At 39.8% G+C, this 14529-nt stretch overlaps 1 protein-coding gene across 8 annotated transcripts in view; it reads left to right on the top strand.

Moving 5' to 3' along the window:
• The window catches only part of NELL1 (neural EGFL like 1), a 273062-nt gene that overhangs the window by 124421 nt on the left and 134112 nt on the right, over positions 1-14529 (top strand). For 7 of the 8 annotated variants that reach the window (XM_030273294.4, XM_072929397.1, XM_072929395.1 and 4 more), the window contains exon 13: positions 9148-9273. The exons of the other annotated variant lie outside the window; for it this stretch is intronic. In XM_030273294.4, the coding sequence (XP_030129154.4) occupies positions 9148-9273 (126 nt within the window). The remainder of the gene's footprint in view (positions 1-9147; positions 9274-14529) is intronic. 8 annotated transcript variants of the gene reach the window in all.

Below are 14529 nucleotides of genomic sequence, written 5' to 3'. Positions count from 1 at the left end.
ATGAGGTGGTTATTTTGCTTTGTTTTCTAATGGGCAGTAATATATTTGTGAGCAGCAGCAGCATAACCTTTTATTTATAGTAGACTTACGTAATGGTAACTCTTACAGCTAAGCATGAAGTAGATTTAGAATGAATTCTTGTGCATTAAGAGCCTTTGAAGACAAAAAATGGGTAGAAGAGTGCTACTAAGAGTAGTCCAGTTAGATTTATTAAATATATAATAAATATATAATATTCTTTCCCTGTGGTAGTTTGGTGAAGTTTCTATCCTGGATTCTTGCCAGAGGAAAGCAATTAGGTCCCTCTGTGTCCCAGGGAAGCAAATTGGGCTGCACTGGTGAGCACCACTTCTGTAAGGGAGCAGGTTTCACAGATATTTACAGATATTTGTGGGTCTGCATGGATTTGTGAGGGAACCTGCACACATCAGAGCCTTGTCATTGCTCTGGGTTTCAGCGTGGGGGTGATGGAGAAGTGTCAAATCCATGTGTGCACTGATTGCACACCTCAGAGCTGGCCTGGAGATGTGCTGTGCTGGCAGACAGGACAGCTCACAATTTTCTGTTTGGCTTATCAAGCCATCTTTGTGGAAAGAACTGGTCCCACAAAAACCTTGTGTGACAAACCCTTTTTCCCCCCACTATCTTCTCCTCAGCAGCTAGGAGATTCCCAAAGCATCTCCTGCTTTCTGGGAAAATGATCCACCATACCTGAGGGAGGACAGGAAAAGTCAGTGTTTTTTGATGTTTGCTGTACTGTTTAATTTCTGTTGCACTGCCAAACAGGATTATTTTGGTGAATTTAAGCAATATTATCTTTATTGGCTACATGTTGCAATACCTATGCAAGCATTTATTATATCTACAAGGATGAACCTTGGGAACACCAACATTTTACTTATCGCATCTGTAGACATGTTTATTTATTCCTAAATTAACACTTGGAGAGAAGCCTTAAGAAAACTTCTCTTCTGGAAAAGATAACATGTCCAAGTATGATTACTTACTAACTTTGAAAAAGTATGGCTGATGGATGAAAGCACTTATAATGTGAAATATTGAACACAACATCTTTCATAAAAATAATAAAAAGAACAGCAATTTTGGAGCTGTTTTTAAGATAAAATATGTATGAAAAAACCCACCCTAATATCATTATGAGACATGGGTTTATTTCCAATTCAATATTTTTATAAGAGAAGCTTTCAAAACGCATTATATTGGAATGGCATTCCTTTTCTGGGCTTCTCTCTTACCTTTCACTGAATTTAGCTGTTACCTGCTGCAGAGTCCTTGGCAATATTGCCAGGAGCATGGATAGAGAGAGCACAGATCTCTGCTGGCTTAGGATGTAGTGCTGTTCTCAGGGGATGCAGCCGTAGCTCTGTGACCCCTGAAATCTCCTGGGTACCACTCTACAAAGAACAAACAACAAGCACCCATTCCCAACCCCCTGCCATGGAAAGGACACCTTCCACTAGGACACTTCCAGGGATGGGCCACCACGGCTCCTCTGGGTGTGCTGCTCCTGCCTCAGCACCCTGACACGAAATAATTTCTTCCCAGTGTCTAATCTAAACCCACCCTCTGTCAGTTTGAAGCCTCAGAATGAAGTAGTTATTTCTCCCAGGTCACCTGTCATTCCATCTTGCTCTTTTCAGAGCACTTAATACAGTTAAAGGGGCAGCAGTCATCATTGTCTTTTTTTGTCTTTTTTGTTGTTTTTTTTCCTTTCTGAAGGACACCAGGTCATTTCCCTGAAATACAAAACTTTTCAAGTAGCTGCTGGTATTCCTGAGTATGTTAAAATACCTGGGGGTGTCAAAGAACCTCTCTGCCATAATGTCCATGAGAGGATGCTCCTCAGAATCCAAGAATCCCTTACAGCAGGGATCCCAAAGGCACTGATCTGCCTTGATGGAGTCCAAATGCCAGGGAAGTGGCAATGACTTGGGTAAAATCCCAAATCCTGCTGGCCAGGCAGACTCCCAGAATGAGAAGTGGCTTGCTTGTTACATGGCCTCTCATAAGCCACTGAGGGGAAGAGCGAATTCAGCAGTGTCTCTAAAGAAAAATCCTTACACCCACTCAGGCACACTCCTTAGTAGCCTGTTCTGCTGCTGTGCATTCTAAATAGGAATATCAGTATAGTTTCAAAGAGTAATTAGAAGGAAAAAATTAAAAGGCTTGAGTAATCCCAGATAAAGCAGTCTTTTTTAACTTCAGTTAGTTCTAAACATCACAGCAGCTGCTACAGCAGTACAAGCAGAATTTTGACTTGTTTTTCCTAGTTGCTTTGGCACATTGGAGCAAATGACTGAGCTGCTGCTGTTAGCCAAAACCTGTTTCCCCAAATGTTTCATTCTGCTTTCTGTGATTATTTTTAATCTGCATTCTCTTAAGCTGTCTTATCATATATGAATTCTGGCTGCGTATTTTTTAAAATAACTTATTTGCAACTGTCAGAGATACCTTATGAATAAGTTATCAACCATCCCTAAGAGCTATAGCTGCAAACATTTAATAAAAAAGTACTAAGTCTGTGAACATTTTCTATTAATGTATTTATCAAATGAATGCACTTAGGGTTAAGAAAAGAGTTCCTTTATGTTACAAACAACACCACATTACTTCTATTTTCTTTGACGCTAACACGTCAATGGCAGGTTTTGAACTGATTGAAATGATCTTTTAGGAGAGCTTTAATTTAAATAAACGGGTTTTATCCTAAGAGATCTCAAGGTTCTTTGGGACCATCCCACCACACCAGTGCACATAATTTGCCAGTGTAATGATGGAAAGCACAAAGGAGACTGGGACTGCAAATTTTCAGTTTTCCTTAGAGAGAAGCAGAATTTAGTAGCATAATAAAAGGAAAAAAACTTCTTAGTGAGGGGGACACTAGATCATCTGAACAGCAAGATTTTTAAAGGGCTGAGTGCTGCCTTTCAAGATAGGATTGTGTTGTTTTGAGGAATGATGACCAAAAAAGAATCCAGATGAAATTCTCTGACTCCAGAGAGTCAGAGAATTGGTCAGATCATTGCAGATTTAGGCTATGGAAATCAGTTGTTTTTTAGTTTTGTTTTTTATTCAGCTGAAAACCATAACATTAAGTAAAGAGGCTGATGACTCGTGTATTATTGTAAGCAATAACGAGGATGGAATAGGGGTTGTATGGTACCTAAGAAATATTTAATTTTAGGATTTCAGGAAACAACCACATTCCTGGGCAGTTTACTACTGTAGCTGAGAAACAGGTCACAGAATATTGTGATCTCCTTTGGGGAATAATCAATTGCTTCCTTGAGCGTGAATGGTGAAAGTATTTAAGCTTAATACTGTTGAAATAAAGACCAGGAACCTTCCCTTGAATTTTTATTTTTGTCCTTCTCGGGAATGCTGCATTTGTTTGGGGCTGGTCTGCACTGGAAAGTATGACTGTTCAAGTGTGATTTACATGTGAATGTGTGCTTTAAAATATTTATTTGTTCAGTTGTTTAACCTGATAGTTGTACAGTTTCCATCTCTGGAGCAGCAGTTAAATAGACAGAAAGCAGATTTGGAATATTGATAATCATAAAGTGGGTATATCAATGTAAAGCACTTTTATGCTGTGCAGAGAGGAAGAGGCTGCACCATTTTAATGATGCTCTAAAAGTCATAATAAAAGTGATAATACTTCCTGATATTATTATATTGATAGCTACTTTATTGCCTTTGGATTCCCAGGTGATGCTGCACCAGCCCTAATTTATGAAGGCATTTTTCACTGGTTACTTACTTAATGACATTAAGGCAGCATTTCTCAGCCTTGTTGAAAGGGACGTTTTTCTTTGGCTTATCTGCTCTTGTTTTAGGCTCTTTCCCTGCCTCTGAATGGGCAGCCTTGGAGGAGATGAATTGCTCCTGGTAAACAGTTGTTGGTAAGCAGTTTTAAGGCTAGCCTAAACATTTGCTGCCAGTAATTATTCTCTCCTTACTGGGGCAGCTGGGGATGCTGAGCTGCTGCCAGTTCGTGGGGAATTGCTGTGTCTGGTGCTCCATGGCTCCCTGAGGGTTCTGGGGCACAATATGTGAAACCAGACCCGTGGTAAAGGTGAAAACCAGGTGTGGGGTGTGTTAGATGCATGAGATGCATGAGAAAGAAGAAGGGCAATGGGAGGGTGAAAAGGAAATACAAAAAGGCAAGTGGAGCTGAAATTAAGTGAGTTTGACAGTGGAAAGGAGATAAGAGCAGGGGAGGGCAGAATCAGGGAGAATTTGGAGAGCAAGCAAATATAATGGACAAGGAGCAGCTAAGTCAGTGAAGTGAAAATGGCATGTGTTCATTTTAGCATAAGCATAAGGTGGCTGAAATTTTAGGACCTGTCTCGTGCTCCACTATTGCTGTTCTCTGCCATTTTTGGACACTTCACTGATATGATTCCATCAGCTTGTGAATGTACATTAAGATTTGACATTACTTCAATAGTAACACTGTTAGATTTCACATTTTTAAAAATCCTGATTATGTAGACCAGGCTCTAATACCGTTCAAGTCAATGCATAGTACTGGCTTGAATAGAAAGAGGGGAGGGGAATCCTCCCCCATATTAATAATCATGAATTCGACATCAGAGCTTTCTGCAAAGCTGGGGTTTTTTTCCTCTCTTTTTGATTTTCTGCCTTTGCTTCCCTACAGAGTTCCCGAAAATTCTAATTTAGTTTGGCATAGTCCCCAACTGGAAAGTGAGTAACTGGGAGATAGTTGCAAATAGAGTAATTGATAAAATACATAATCTGTTATGGCTCTGGAAGATTTAATATTGTTTTATTTTGTTTTGATTTGTATGTTACTGCCTTTCAGTAGTTACACTGAAAACAAAGCCCCAAACAACAGGGGGTGACAATACTAATGTGTAAAGGGATTATTGTTAAGTGCATGGAAAGAGTGGTGTACAATTCCAGAGGCAGAGACTGCTTTGTTTCAAAATTGTTCCCTCATAGTTATTACAGGACTACCAGTTTAAAAAACAATAGGTCCATTTCACCTTGGGCTGAATGGACAAAACTCCCATTGCCATTCATAGGTATTGTGCCTTCTTTACAGCTGAAATTATTTTGGTTTGCTGTGACTTATTGGGGAGGACAACAGCACAGAGATGCTCTAGCTGAGGCGTGGTGTCTTCTTGTCAACTTTTAACATTACAGATATTTAGTAATAGGATACTTAATCAAGCATAAAGAGAGTTAGGAGGTTTGGACAGTTGTACAGTGCATTTGCAGATGAGAAAACCTCTTTACTTGGTTGAACACCATTTGTATTGTCTTCCCCTCCCTCCTGGTTGGCTGGTAAGGGGTGATCCTGCCAGATGCTAAGCAGGCAGCTCCACTGAGGCACTTTCCTTGTGTTTTACTCACTCACTGCTGAGTGCACTGGCACGAATAATGGCAGGTATTATCTGTTATTATTGCCTGTGAGCTCACACACTCTGTTTGTTGCAGTAGAGGCATGGAGACAGCTGATTAGCTGTGGGGTGTGTGAGTAATGCTGTGAGGAGATGTGGGAATCCAGGGCTTCCCTCTGGCTGCCCCGGCAGGTCTGGGACCCTGGCAGGGGTCAGAACCCCCCTGGACAGAGCCCCCAGAGACACTGGCTGTGATCTCTGTCCATGGAAAAGAGTTTTCAATCTTACAGGATGAATTACAAGCTCTGAGTGTTTGATATAAGTAATAATTAAGTGTGGCACGGGTGCAAAAGTAAAATTTTAGGATTCTAGATGAGGGGTCCAAAGGGGACAAGATGGAGGAAATTGGGTGTGTCTTGTCCTTTTTCTCCTTCTTCATGCCCTCCATGTTTCACTGTAGTGTTGGCATTTTTCTGTTGGTTCAGGCTGGGGACACACTGTCCAACGTAGGTGACAGATATTGGCACGTTATTGTAAATCCAGCCCAGGTAGTTTGTGGTATTTAATGTTTGTAACATCCCACTGAGGGCAGAGCCCCACACGCTGCCCTGCAGGACAGAGCTGCGGCAGGGCAGCAGAACATGTTAGAGATAAACAGAATAAACAACCTTGAAACAGCACAGACGAGTTATGGCTTCTGCTTTGGCAGCGGGGCAGAAAGACAGAGACTTTCTACAATCTCAGAATCATCAATACCACAGATTCCAACAAAGAGATTTCATTATCAGAAACTGATAATGAACCCAGCTTCCCTGGCTGCTTAGGAGCTACTGGAACCCAGTGGGGCACCAGTCCCTTCCCAAGCCAGCCCACCCTTCAGCACCCCAGACCTTGCTGAAAGCCCAGCTGTCTCTGTTGGTGCAAAGTGTGAGCTGAGGTGGATGGAAGCTGGTGATGTGTGTGTGATAATTATGCTGTGTCAAGTCTCATTTTAAAGACCATAAGTATACCTTTTTAAAAGAAAAACAAACTACCTCACCAGCCTAGAGAGAAGCATAAATCATGTATTTTTGTCACCTCCAAAGACCACTAGAAGATGAGCTTTAATATTTCAAATGCGACAAGCAATCCATACACATGAATCACAATTTGAGCTCCATTACAGCTGAGCTGATGTATACCACGGTGTTCTTCATGTATTAAGTAAAAACCCAAAGCTTTTTGTGATGAATATCTAACCTTTTACAAGTATTTGTAGCATTGTGGTCCAGAGCAACAGATTTAGTGTTGCCCTACAGGCTTTAATAAGAAAATTCTGTTGCCAGTTTTGACCTCTCAATATTGTTCTCTCTAAAGAACATGCATGTATTAGTGGAAGGCTAATACTGCAAGAGTAAAAGAAAATCTGAAATGCTGAAATGGTTTACAGAAAATGTAACCCTTAAAGATTGCATTGCAAAGACAGTTAAATAAATGAACAAAGTTTGAAGAGACGGATTTTATTTTTTCTTTTTTTTTTTTTTTTTTACCACTGCTTCCTTTGTTAGGCTCAGGCTTTTTCTTCCTGGCTTCTGGAACTTCTGCAGCAACCCAGTGCCAGTTTTTCTCAATTCTTCCATTTATAGTCAAATCATCACTTGAAGTCCTTAGTCTCCTTTTGAGATATTCTCTCATGGAAGTATTTTCATACAGGTAGTGAATTTTCTTTTTATCTCTGGGTATTCTCATATTTTTGTTGCAGCAACCTGGGCCATTCTTGCAATGAATCTAAGTTCAAATTCCTTCACCTTTGAGACTTTTAATCCTCTCACTTCCCCTTGGGGGAATAAAGAGAAGTGTAGTGAGGGAGCAGGAGATGAAGGGTAGTGCATAAGGTTAATTTTCAGGTGAATTGGTTGCCGTTTTGACATTCTTGCTTTCTTTGCAGACATCTCTTCATTCCTTTTCCTTTTATGCTAGAAAATTATTAGATATGCAAGAGCAAAACTCCTCAAAGCTATGCTCCAAAAGCCTATTAAAAATAGTCTGCAAGCAGATCAGTGTGAACACACGTCAACACCTGAGAGTTTCCCAAGTGACTCATGAACTCAGTGGTGTGATAACAAGACATGTGGGAAGATTTTTTTCCTGGCTTTTATCTTTCATATATTGATGCTCTTGACTTTTTAAAATTCATTTCATCAAGTGGCACTGGAACTGAAACAACAGAAATGCAAGAATGAGGTAGTTTAAGGTGTTTGCAGTGGTATACAAAGTATTTTGCCTCCAGGCCATCATTTCTAATTCATCCCAAGTTGGCAGCAGTCAGAAATCGCTGCCAGCTGCCAGCTGTTTGCTGGCCAGCATGAGGAGATTTAGCTGCTAGCTCCTGCTGGACAGATGTCTGTAATGTAGAAAGTGTGAGTGTAGCTGGCATGTGTTTCATTTGCAGAGCCTGGAAAATTGGGGTGTACATCAACTGCAGCTGCTTCAGCTTAGAAGTTAAACAAGATACCTGATTTTAGGTAACCAAGAGCTCAGCATGTGCACAATTAAACTTCCCCCTCCATTCTGGGGCTGAATGCTGATGCTTTGGTGCTGTGTTTCCATAAGCACTGTGTGGAGGGAGAAGGGAGGCTGTAGGTGGCTGTGCAGAGGGCTGTGACAGGAGGCTGCACTGTGGGGTGACCAAACTCATTGCCACTCCACGAGCTGAGGAGGTTTTTCAGCTGTGCTTTCAATTGATACCTTTCCAGAGTGTGAGCAATCAATAACAAAAAGAAAGGAATAGGTGGGGGAAAACTGTCTCTGATTCATCTTTCTTTGTGTTGGACATATGTAACACTAGAATTAATATTTTGAAAACCATGAATTACTTCATGCAAAATCTGCGCTGCTAAGCAGAAAATCTATCCTGCTGAGAAAAAAAATAAAGAGAATTCTTCTGTATAATATCTGGTTTTGTAAAAAAGGAAGGGAGAAAATTTTACAGGTTACAATATGACAGAGCTTTGAGATATTTAAACAAGCAAGTAAATGACAGGTTTGAGTCACTATTGTGAAAACAGTTTTGGATTTTGGATTTGCAGCAGCAATAGAGATTGCTTAAGCAGAGACATGAGGTCAAGCTTTTGCTGCTCCTTAATAATGTTTTTTTTTTTGCTTTGATGTGATGCAAACCATAAAATGGGCTGAGGTGACTGGTTCAGTCTCCTCCTTGTGTGACACATGGAGGTGGCAGAGAGCCCTGGCCAGTAACTCCTGCAGCAGAACCAGGGCCAGGGCATTGCCAAAGCACTTGGTGAGAGAACTCACTGTTCACCTGGGCAGTGGAATCTGCTTCTGCACTGTCCTGGCAAACCTTGCATGGCATATCTGACCAGCACTGCAACTGCACCCAGGCTCTATGGAGTTACTGTGCCTTTAAGGGTTGGGATTTTCAGTATTGCATACTTTGACACTATTTTCTGTGTTTGAAAACTCCATCAGTTTTTGGTTTTTAACATTGCAAATAAAACCCCAAATGTATGTGCTACTTTTCCAGAATTAAAAAAGAAAAAATGTTTCATGAAGATCAGTGGGAAGGAACACATTGCTATGATACAGGAGTTTTAGCTCTATTTTAAGGAATATTTTTTACTGAATTTGCCTCGCTTTTTAGTACTAGCGTTTAAACAGATAGCCTTTGCAGTTGTAAATGGAATTTATTTTCTGTAATGTCATGTTATCCATCTCACCGAGCCTGACTGTGACTTCCCTGGGTGGTTCTCCCCTGCAGACATCGATGAGTGTGCCGCCAAGATGCACTACTGCCACGCCAACACCGTGTGCGTCAACCTGCCCGGCTCCTACCGCTGCGACTGCGTGGCGGGCTACGTGCGCCTGGATGACTTCTCCTGCACAGGTGAGCTCCAGTGGCACTGCCACCCTGCCCCGTGTGTGCCACCACCCTTCTGGCGAGCCCCAAATGCCACTCAGCAGCTGGCACTTAGCCAGGATGAGGTTTAGGCACAGGTAGGGGAGATAAATGTGGTAGGAAGCGCCTCTCCGCTGTGAGACAGAGAGAAAATTTAACAGGGTAGAAATCCATTTAGATTTAAGTGAAATGGGCCACTTTGAGCTTGCTAAATATGCTGTTTAGTCTGGTTAATATGCAGACCTAGCAAAACTATCCCAGCTAAGGAAAAGAATGCAAATTTCCACACTAAAAAAGAAGAGATAAGAAAGACCCTTCGGACATTGAAACAGACAGGGCAGAGTGACCCAGGAGTTCTTTCTGTACTTTCTGACAAAAACTGAGTACAAGTGTAACTAGCTGTAAGTATAATGTGAAATCGGCAAAATGAATATGCATTAATCTATTGTGAAATTCTATGCATATAAAAATTAGTAAGGGTAATAAAAAAAGATCAAGAGTTCTCAGAGGTGCTGCGCATGTCCATTGAAGGGCAATGAGTCCCCACATGTAAATAAACATAGCCATTCCCTACAAATCTTTATTGGAATTGTGGGGTTTGATTTTTACTCCGCGTTTCACCGGGGTGGGCCCTTTGGGATTAGCTTGGAAGGTGGCTGAAGGAGGCCACTGAGGGCTCTGGCCAGCCAGGACACAGTCCCTTGGTGTCCCACATCTGCCTCCTGTGCGAGGTACACATGAGATCCATGTGTTGTGAGAAGAAATGACTTCTTCGGCTGTGGTCTGCAACTGGTCAGTGGATTGAAACATGACAAGTTACCCAGGAGAAGCTTTCTGGACAGAGCTGAGACAACATGCAAAAGGAAAACTGAAATAAAGTTCTTAAATCCAGTTATTGTTAGGTGGTTTGGAAATTGTTGTTAATGCTGAGAATTAATGTCTCAAGAACTATGACATGTTGATTAGAAAAGACAGCAAGTGGATAGCATTAGACAATGAAGCTAGTTGGTGTTTTTGAAAATACCTATCTGCAAAATCAGCTCTAAAAATTTGTAGTGGAAAGTAGGTGGAGACTCATTTCCATTTAGGGGTTTTTAAGAGACCTTCTCTGGGAATCTCAGAAAAATGTGAGAAGCTCCTGAACTGCTCATCCCAACTCTATCTAGCTGGATAACATCTTTCACTGACAACGCTCCAGAAAGTCTGATTTTGGGATTATTTTGATGGTACACCTGTCATGCAAAGGAGGAAAATATTAGGTAGGTTTAGTGAAACAGATATAAATCAGCTTGACACATGTTTAGAATGGAGTTGGGTGAGCTGTTCTCTGAAGTGGAAAGATGGCACAGGAATATTCAATATGAGAATGATTTTCAGCCCGGAATAACTACACTGTAATCCGTGTTATCCTTAGGGAAGGTCATAGGAAATGTTGACTTTCATGATGACAGCATGTCTTTTAGCTGATGTTATATACTTCATTAAACTGTAGGAAAGTCCTGCCCACCTCTTGAGAGATGCTGATACTAAATAGCTGTTGGGAAGCTAATTTTTATTTTGCCCAAAGAATCATTATTTCTGTGTAATCTGTTCCTTTTCGGTTTTTCTTGATCTTTTACAGTGTGACATGACAGATTCAAACCTTAAATTCTGTGCTGTGTGAAGTATCAACCTTCACAGTGATGGGGAGAGTGATTTTAATAATTTGATTCTTTCCTTTCCATATATGCTCTCCTAATTTCCTAATGTGCCTTTCTTTCCAGCAAGGCACTATCATTAGGCATGCAAAGGGTATAGAAAGCAAGGTATTTGTGATACACTGAGAAAGTGTGAGTTAGTAAGACAAGTTGCTTGACAGTAATGAGGGAATGTTCGCTTAAAGTGAATGCAGACAAAGAATCCAGAAAAGGTAAAAGAACAAATAATGGAATGAGAGAGACAACTATTTCTTGCAGGTTTATTGTCTTGCAAAAAACACTTCATTTTTGACATCACTGTTAAAAAGCAGAGCAAGTGCATTACATAGATCAGGAGAAACTTGGTTCATTGCCTGTTGTATTTAGAAATAAATGTTTGTTATAATATTAAATTTAGTCAAGATACTGTGCTATAGAAGCACTAATCCCGTCTTTGTATTTTGCATTATGCTTAAACAGACTTCTAGCAGTAATAGTAATGATTAAAAAAAGCAATAATAAAAAAAAATCAGGCAGCAAATACTTAAGTAACTTCCCTTTATACTGACAACGATGTTTAGCAAACACCACAGACTGTAGCTATTATTCAGGTCTTTAAAATTTTGTTACTGATGGTTCAAATGAAATAGATGAGAAATTTTCTTGTTATTGAACCATGTATTTGGAGACAAATCTGACAGCCTGAGATGGGTTGGGTTTTGATTAAAATTATGTGTGTATGGGGTTCAGGAACTCTGATGGGTTCAGGATAAAGATGAAGTTTCAGATGGAACTGCTTAAGGCACATGCATGGCATTGCATGTAGTTTGTACACAGCTGACCCTAAAGCAGTTTTTCCATAGAGCAGGAGATATCTTGTTTTGGGAAGCCTGAGTCTAGTTCATCAAGGCATAAAGTCATTTGCAGGTGAGCAGATTCTGTGTGTTGCTGGGCAGGCAGATACTTGGTGGCTGATCCCTCAGCTCTCGTAGCTTTCAAAAGGTAAAAAGTACGTAAATCTGTGTGTGGAAGGTGTAAATCAGAAACAACTTTTAAGCTGAATGAAATGTTTCAATTTGATATTGAGGGGGTTTTATCTTTATAAAAGGAATGCAGTGACTGCTGAAATGCTGTGTCAGTTTGAATTGAGTAAAATAAAATTCATTTGGATATTGCTGAATTTTAAGTATGCTCCTTCCAGTACTTTCTTTAAAACACTGGATCTTCATGAAATTAAATTAATTTGTACAGGTTTGATATTGCTGAAAGTTTTTTTCCCCTAAACAATTTTTGGATAATAGTTTCCAACTGTGAGGTAGGAACTTCTGTGGTTATCAATAAGAAGCTGCTGTGTTGGGAGGTGTGCTGATTGCACAGAAAATGCAGTCATATGGACAGAGTGACTAAAACATTATTCTGGATGAAGTCTGCAGTTATATTAAACTCTTGCCTGTGACTTAAAATCAAGTAGTGATTACTTCAATAAATAATCAGTATTCAGTCTCACATAAGCAGAAGACCTGGGATGATGAGATAGATTAGTCAGCCTAGTAATAACTTGAACCTGTGTTCACCAGGAAAGGCACATTAGTGGTTTTCTACTTACCTGTTCCTAGGGCTTTGTGCACTGAATGTTAATTAACTTGTTGAGTGAAAGATGGTTTTATTAAGAAAAGTTACCCTGGAATAGGAACCTGCTTTTCAATCTCTTCCTGTGGCACTGACAGGTTGTTTATCTGTTCTCTAGTAAATCACAGTCTTGTCCGTTCTGAAATTGGCAGCAAGATTTGCTGCTCCAGATGTTCTCATTTGCTGGAATCTACTGGTTTAAAGCATTTGATTGATCCTCACATGTTTTTACCCTGCTTGCTTGTTGAAAAATAAGTTCTCTTGGGTTGCTTTCTTCTAACATTGCAGTCTGGGAGTTTCCTTCAGAAATGCATTATTTCATTTTATGCTTTTTAAAGCCTTATAAATTACACAATAAGAATATCATACTTTTATTTTTGATGGGCTTCATCTATTCTCTGGTATGATGTTAAAAATTCATGTATATGATTTTCTGTAGTTTGAAACTAGAATATATAGTTCCTATACCTCACTGCCATTCAATCAAGTATGCTAATGCTTTTTCATCTTGATAAGCTGTAAGTTACCTGTAATGGCCACATATATCATGCTGCTAGGAAGAGAAAATAATGGGGGTAGGTTTCATCTCTCTTTGCATAATGTTGGCATTTTCTACGAAGGCAATCACAATGATCACGAAAAAGGTTCCTGGCCTTTAACAGCTATGATAGCCATTTAAAAAATAATGACTAATTTTGCAATTTTCTTCTTGTGTCTGCATGGAGCACCAAAAACTTCCTCAAATCCTGGAGTCATTCAAAGAATAAATTTCATTTTATGTGGTCACTACTGGGCTTGAACACTGTATTTTGTTTGATTTGGGGTTTTCTTGTTTGCTTGTTTTTTTAATTTACTTTGAACAGTCACTGATTATATAATAAAGCTTAAAGACCTTTTCAAATGAGAGTGCCAAGAGATTTTTCGTTCTGTGTTTCCATGTGTTATGGCCATTCTTCTAAATGAAGAAGCCTCCTTTAGACTTGAGAATGTCTCAGCCCATTTTGTCCAAGTTTTATCTTTTCAAGAAATACCATGGAAAATTATCTGGCCATCCAATGTGTCAGTAGTACCCATTCTGTCAAAATAGGGTGAGAGTTGTGCAAGCATCCTCCTCTTCATGCACCAAAGCTGTGCTGGCAGATGTTTTTCCCTGTGAAAATAATACACCTCCATATTTTGCTGGTCTGCATGATGTGGACTGTGCTTTAACTCCCTTTAAGTCCTCATTTTCTGTGATGACAGTGCCAGAATTTCTTTAACCTTTGGTTTCTCAAAGCAATGAGTCACTAAAATATTTGTGTGTTACTTGCAAAAAGCAAGTCTTTATCTACCACAGAACCAGGAAGTATTTTCAAAACACACAGGTCAGTGAATTCTGTGAAAAAAATACATGTTAGATAGAAATATATTATTTAGAAATCTTAAAATAGAAATATGTTACTTAGGAGAAGTCTTAGAATATAAATCTTAGTCTTGAGTTTCTATTCTAATTTGATTTACAGTGTGGGTAGAGAAGAGGAAGTAGGAAAAGCTAATGATTTTGACTGGTTATCCCATAAGTCCCTTCACTTCTATCCTGTGTGGTTTCTGGGGCAGCATTCAGTTTTGAATGTACTGCACTTTTCAGAACAAGCCCTTCTCCAGCACGTTATTAGAAAAGTTGTACCTAAAGCGTAGAAGAAGGTAAGAGTTCTGAGAAATCTAATTTTCAAGGGAAAAAATCAGAAACCCTTTCTCCTGCTCCTCTCTTCTTTTCCCCTCCCCTATCTGTGAAAGACAGCTCAACTACAGAATATCCCTGCTAGGGTTAGAACAAATGTTCAAATTGTTTGCTATTACTAAAATTGATGCCTTTGTACTTTTGTTGCTGGGCTTTACCTGTCAGGTTCAAGGTGGTGTAGTTGACCCCATAATAATACTAATAATGCAGCAAGTTTCA

The sequence above is a fragment of the Taeniopygia guttata genome, chromosome 5, assembly GCF_048771995.1.
Source record: "Taeniopygia guttata chromosome 5, bTaeGut7.mat, whole genome shotgun sequence".
NCBI classification, from domain to species: Eukaryota; Metazoa; Chordata; class Aves; order Passeriformes; family Estrildidae; genus Taeniopygia; species Taeniopygia guttata.
The sequence above is the reverse complement of the archived record's forward strand: the minus strand, read 5'-3'. Positions and strand labels throughout refer to the sequence as shown.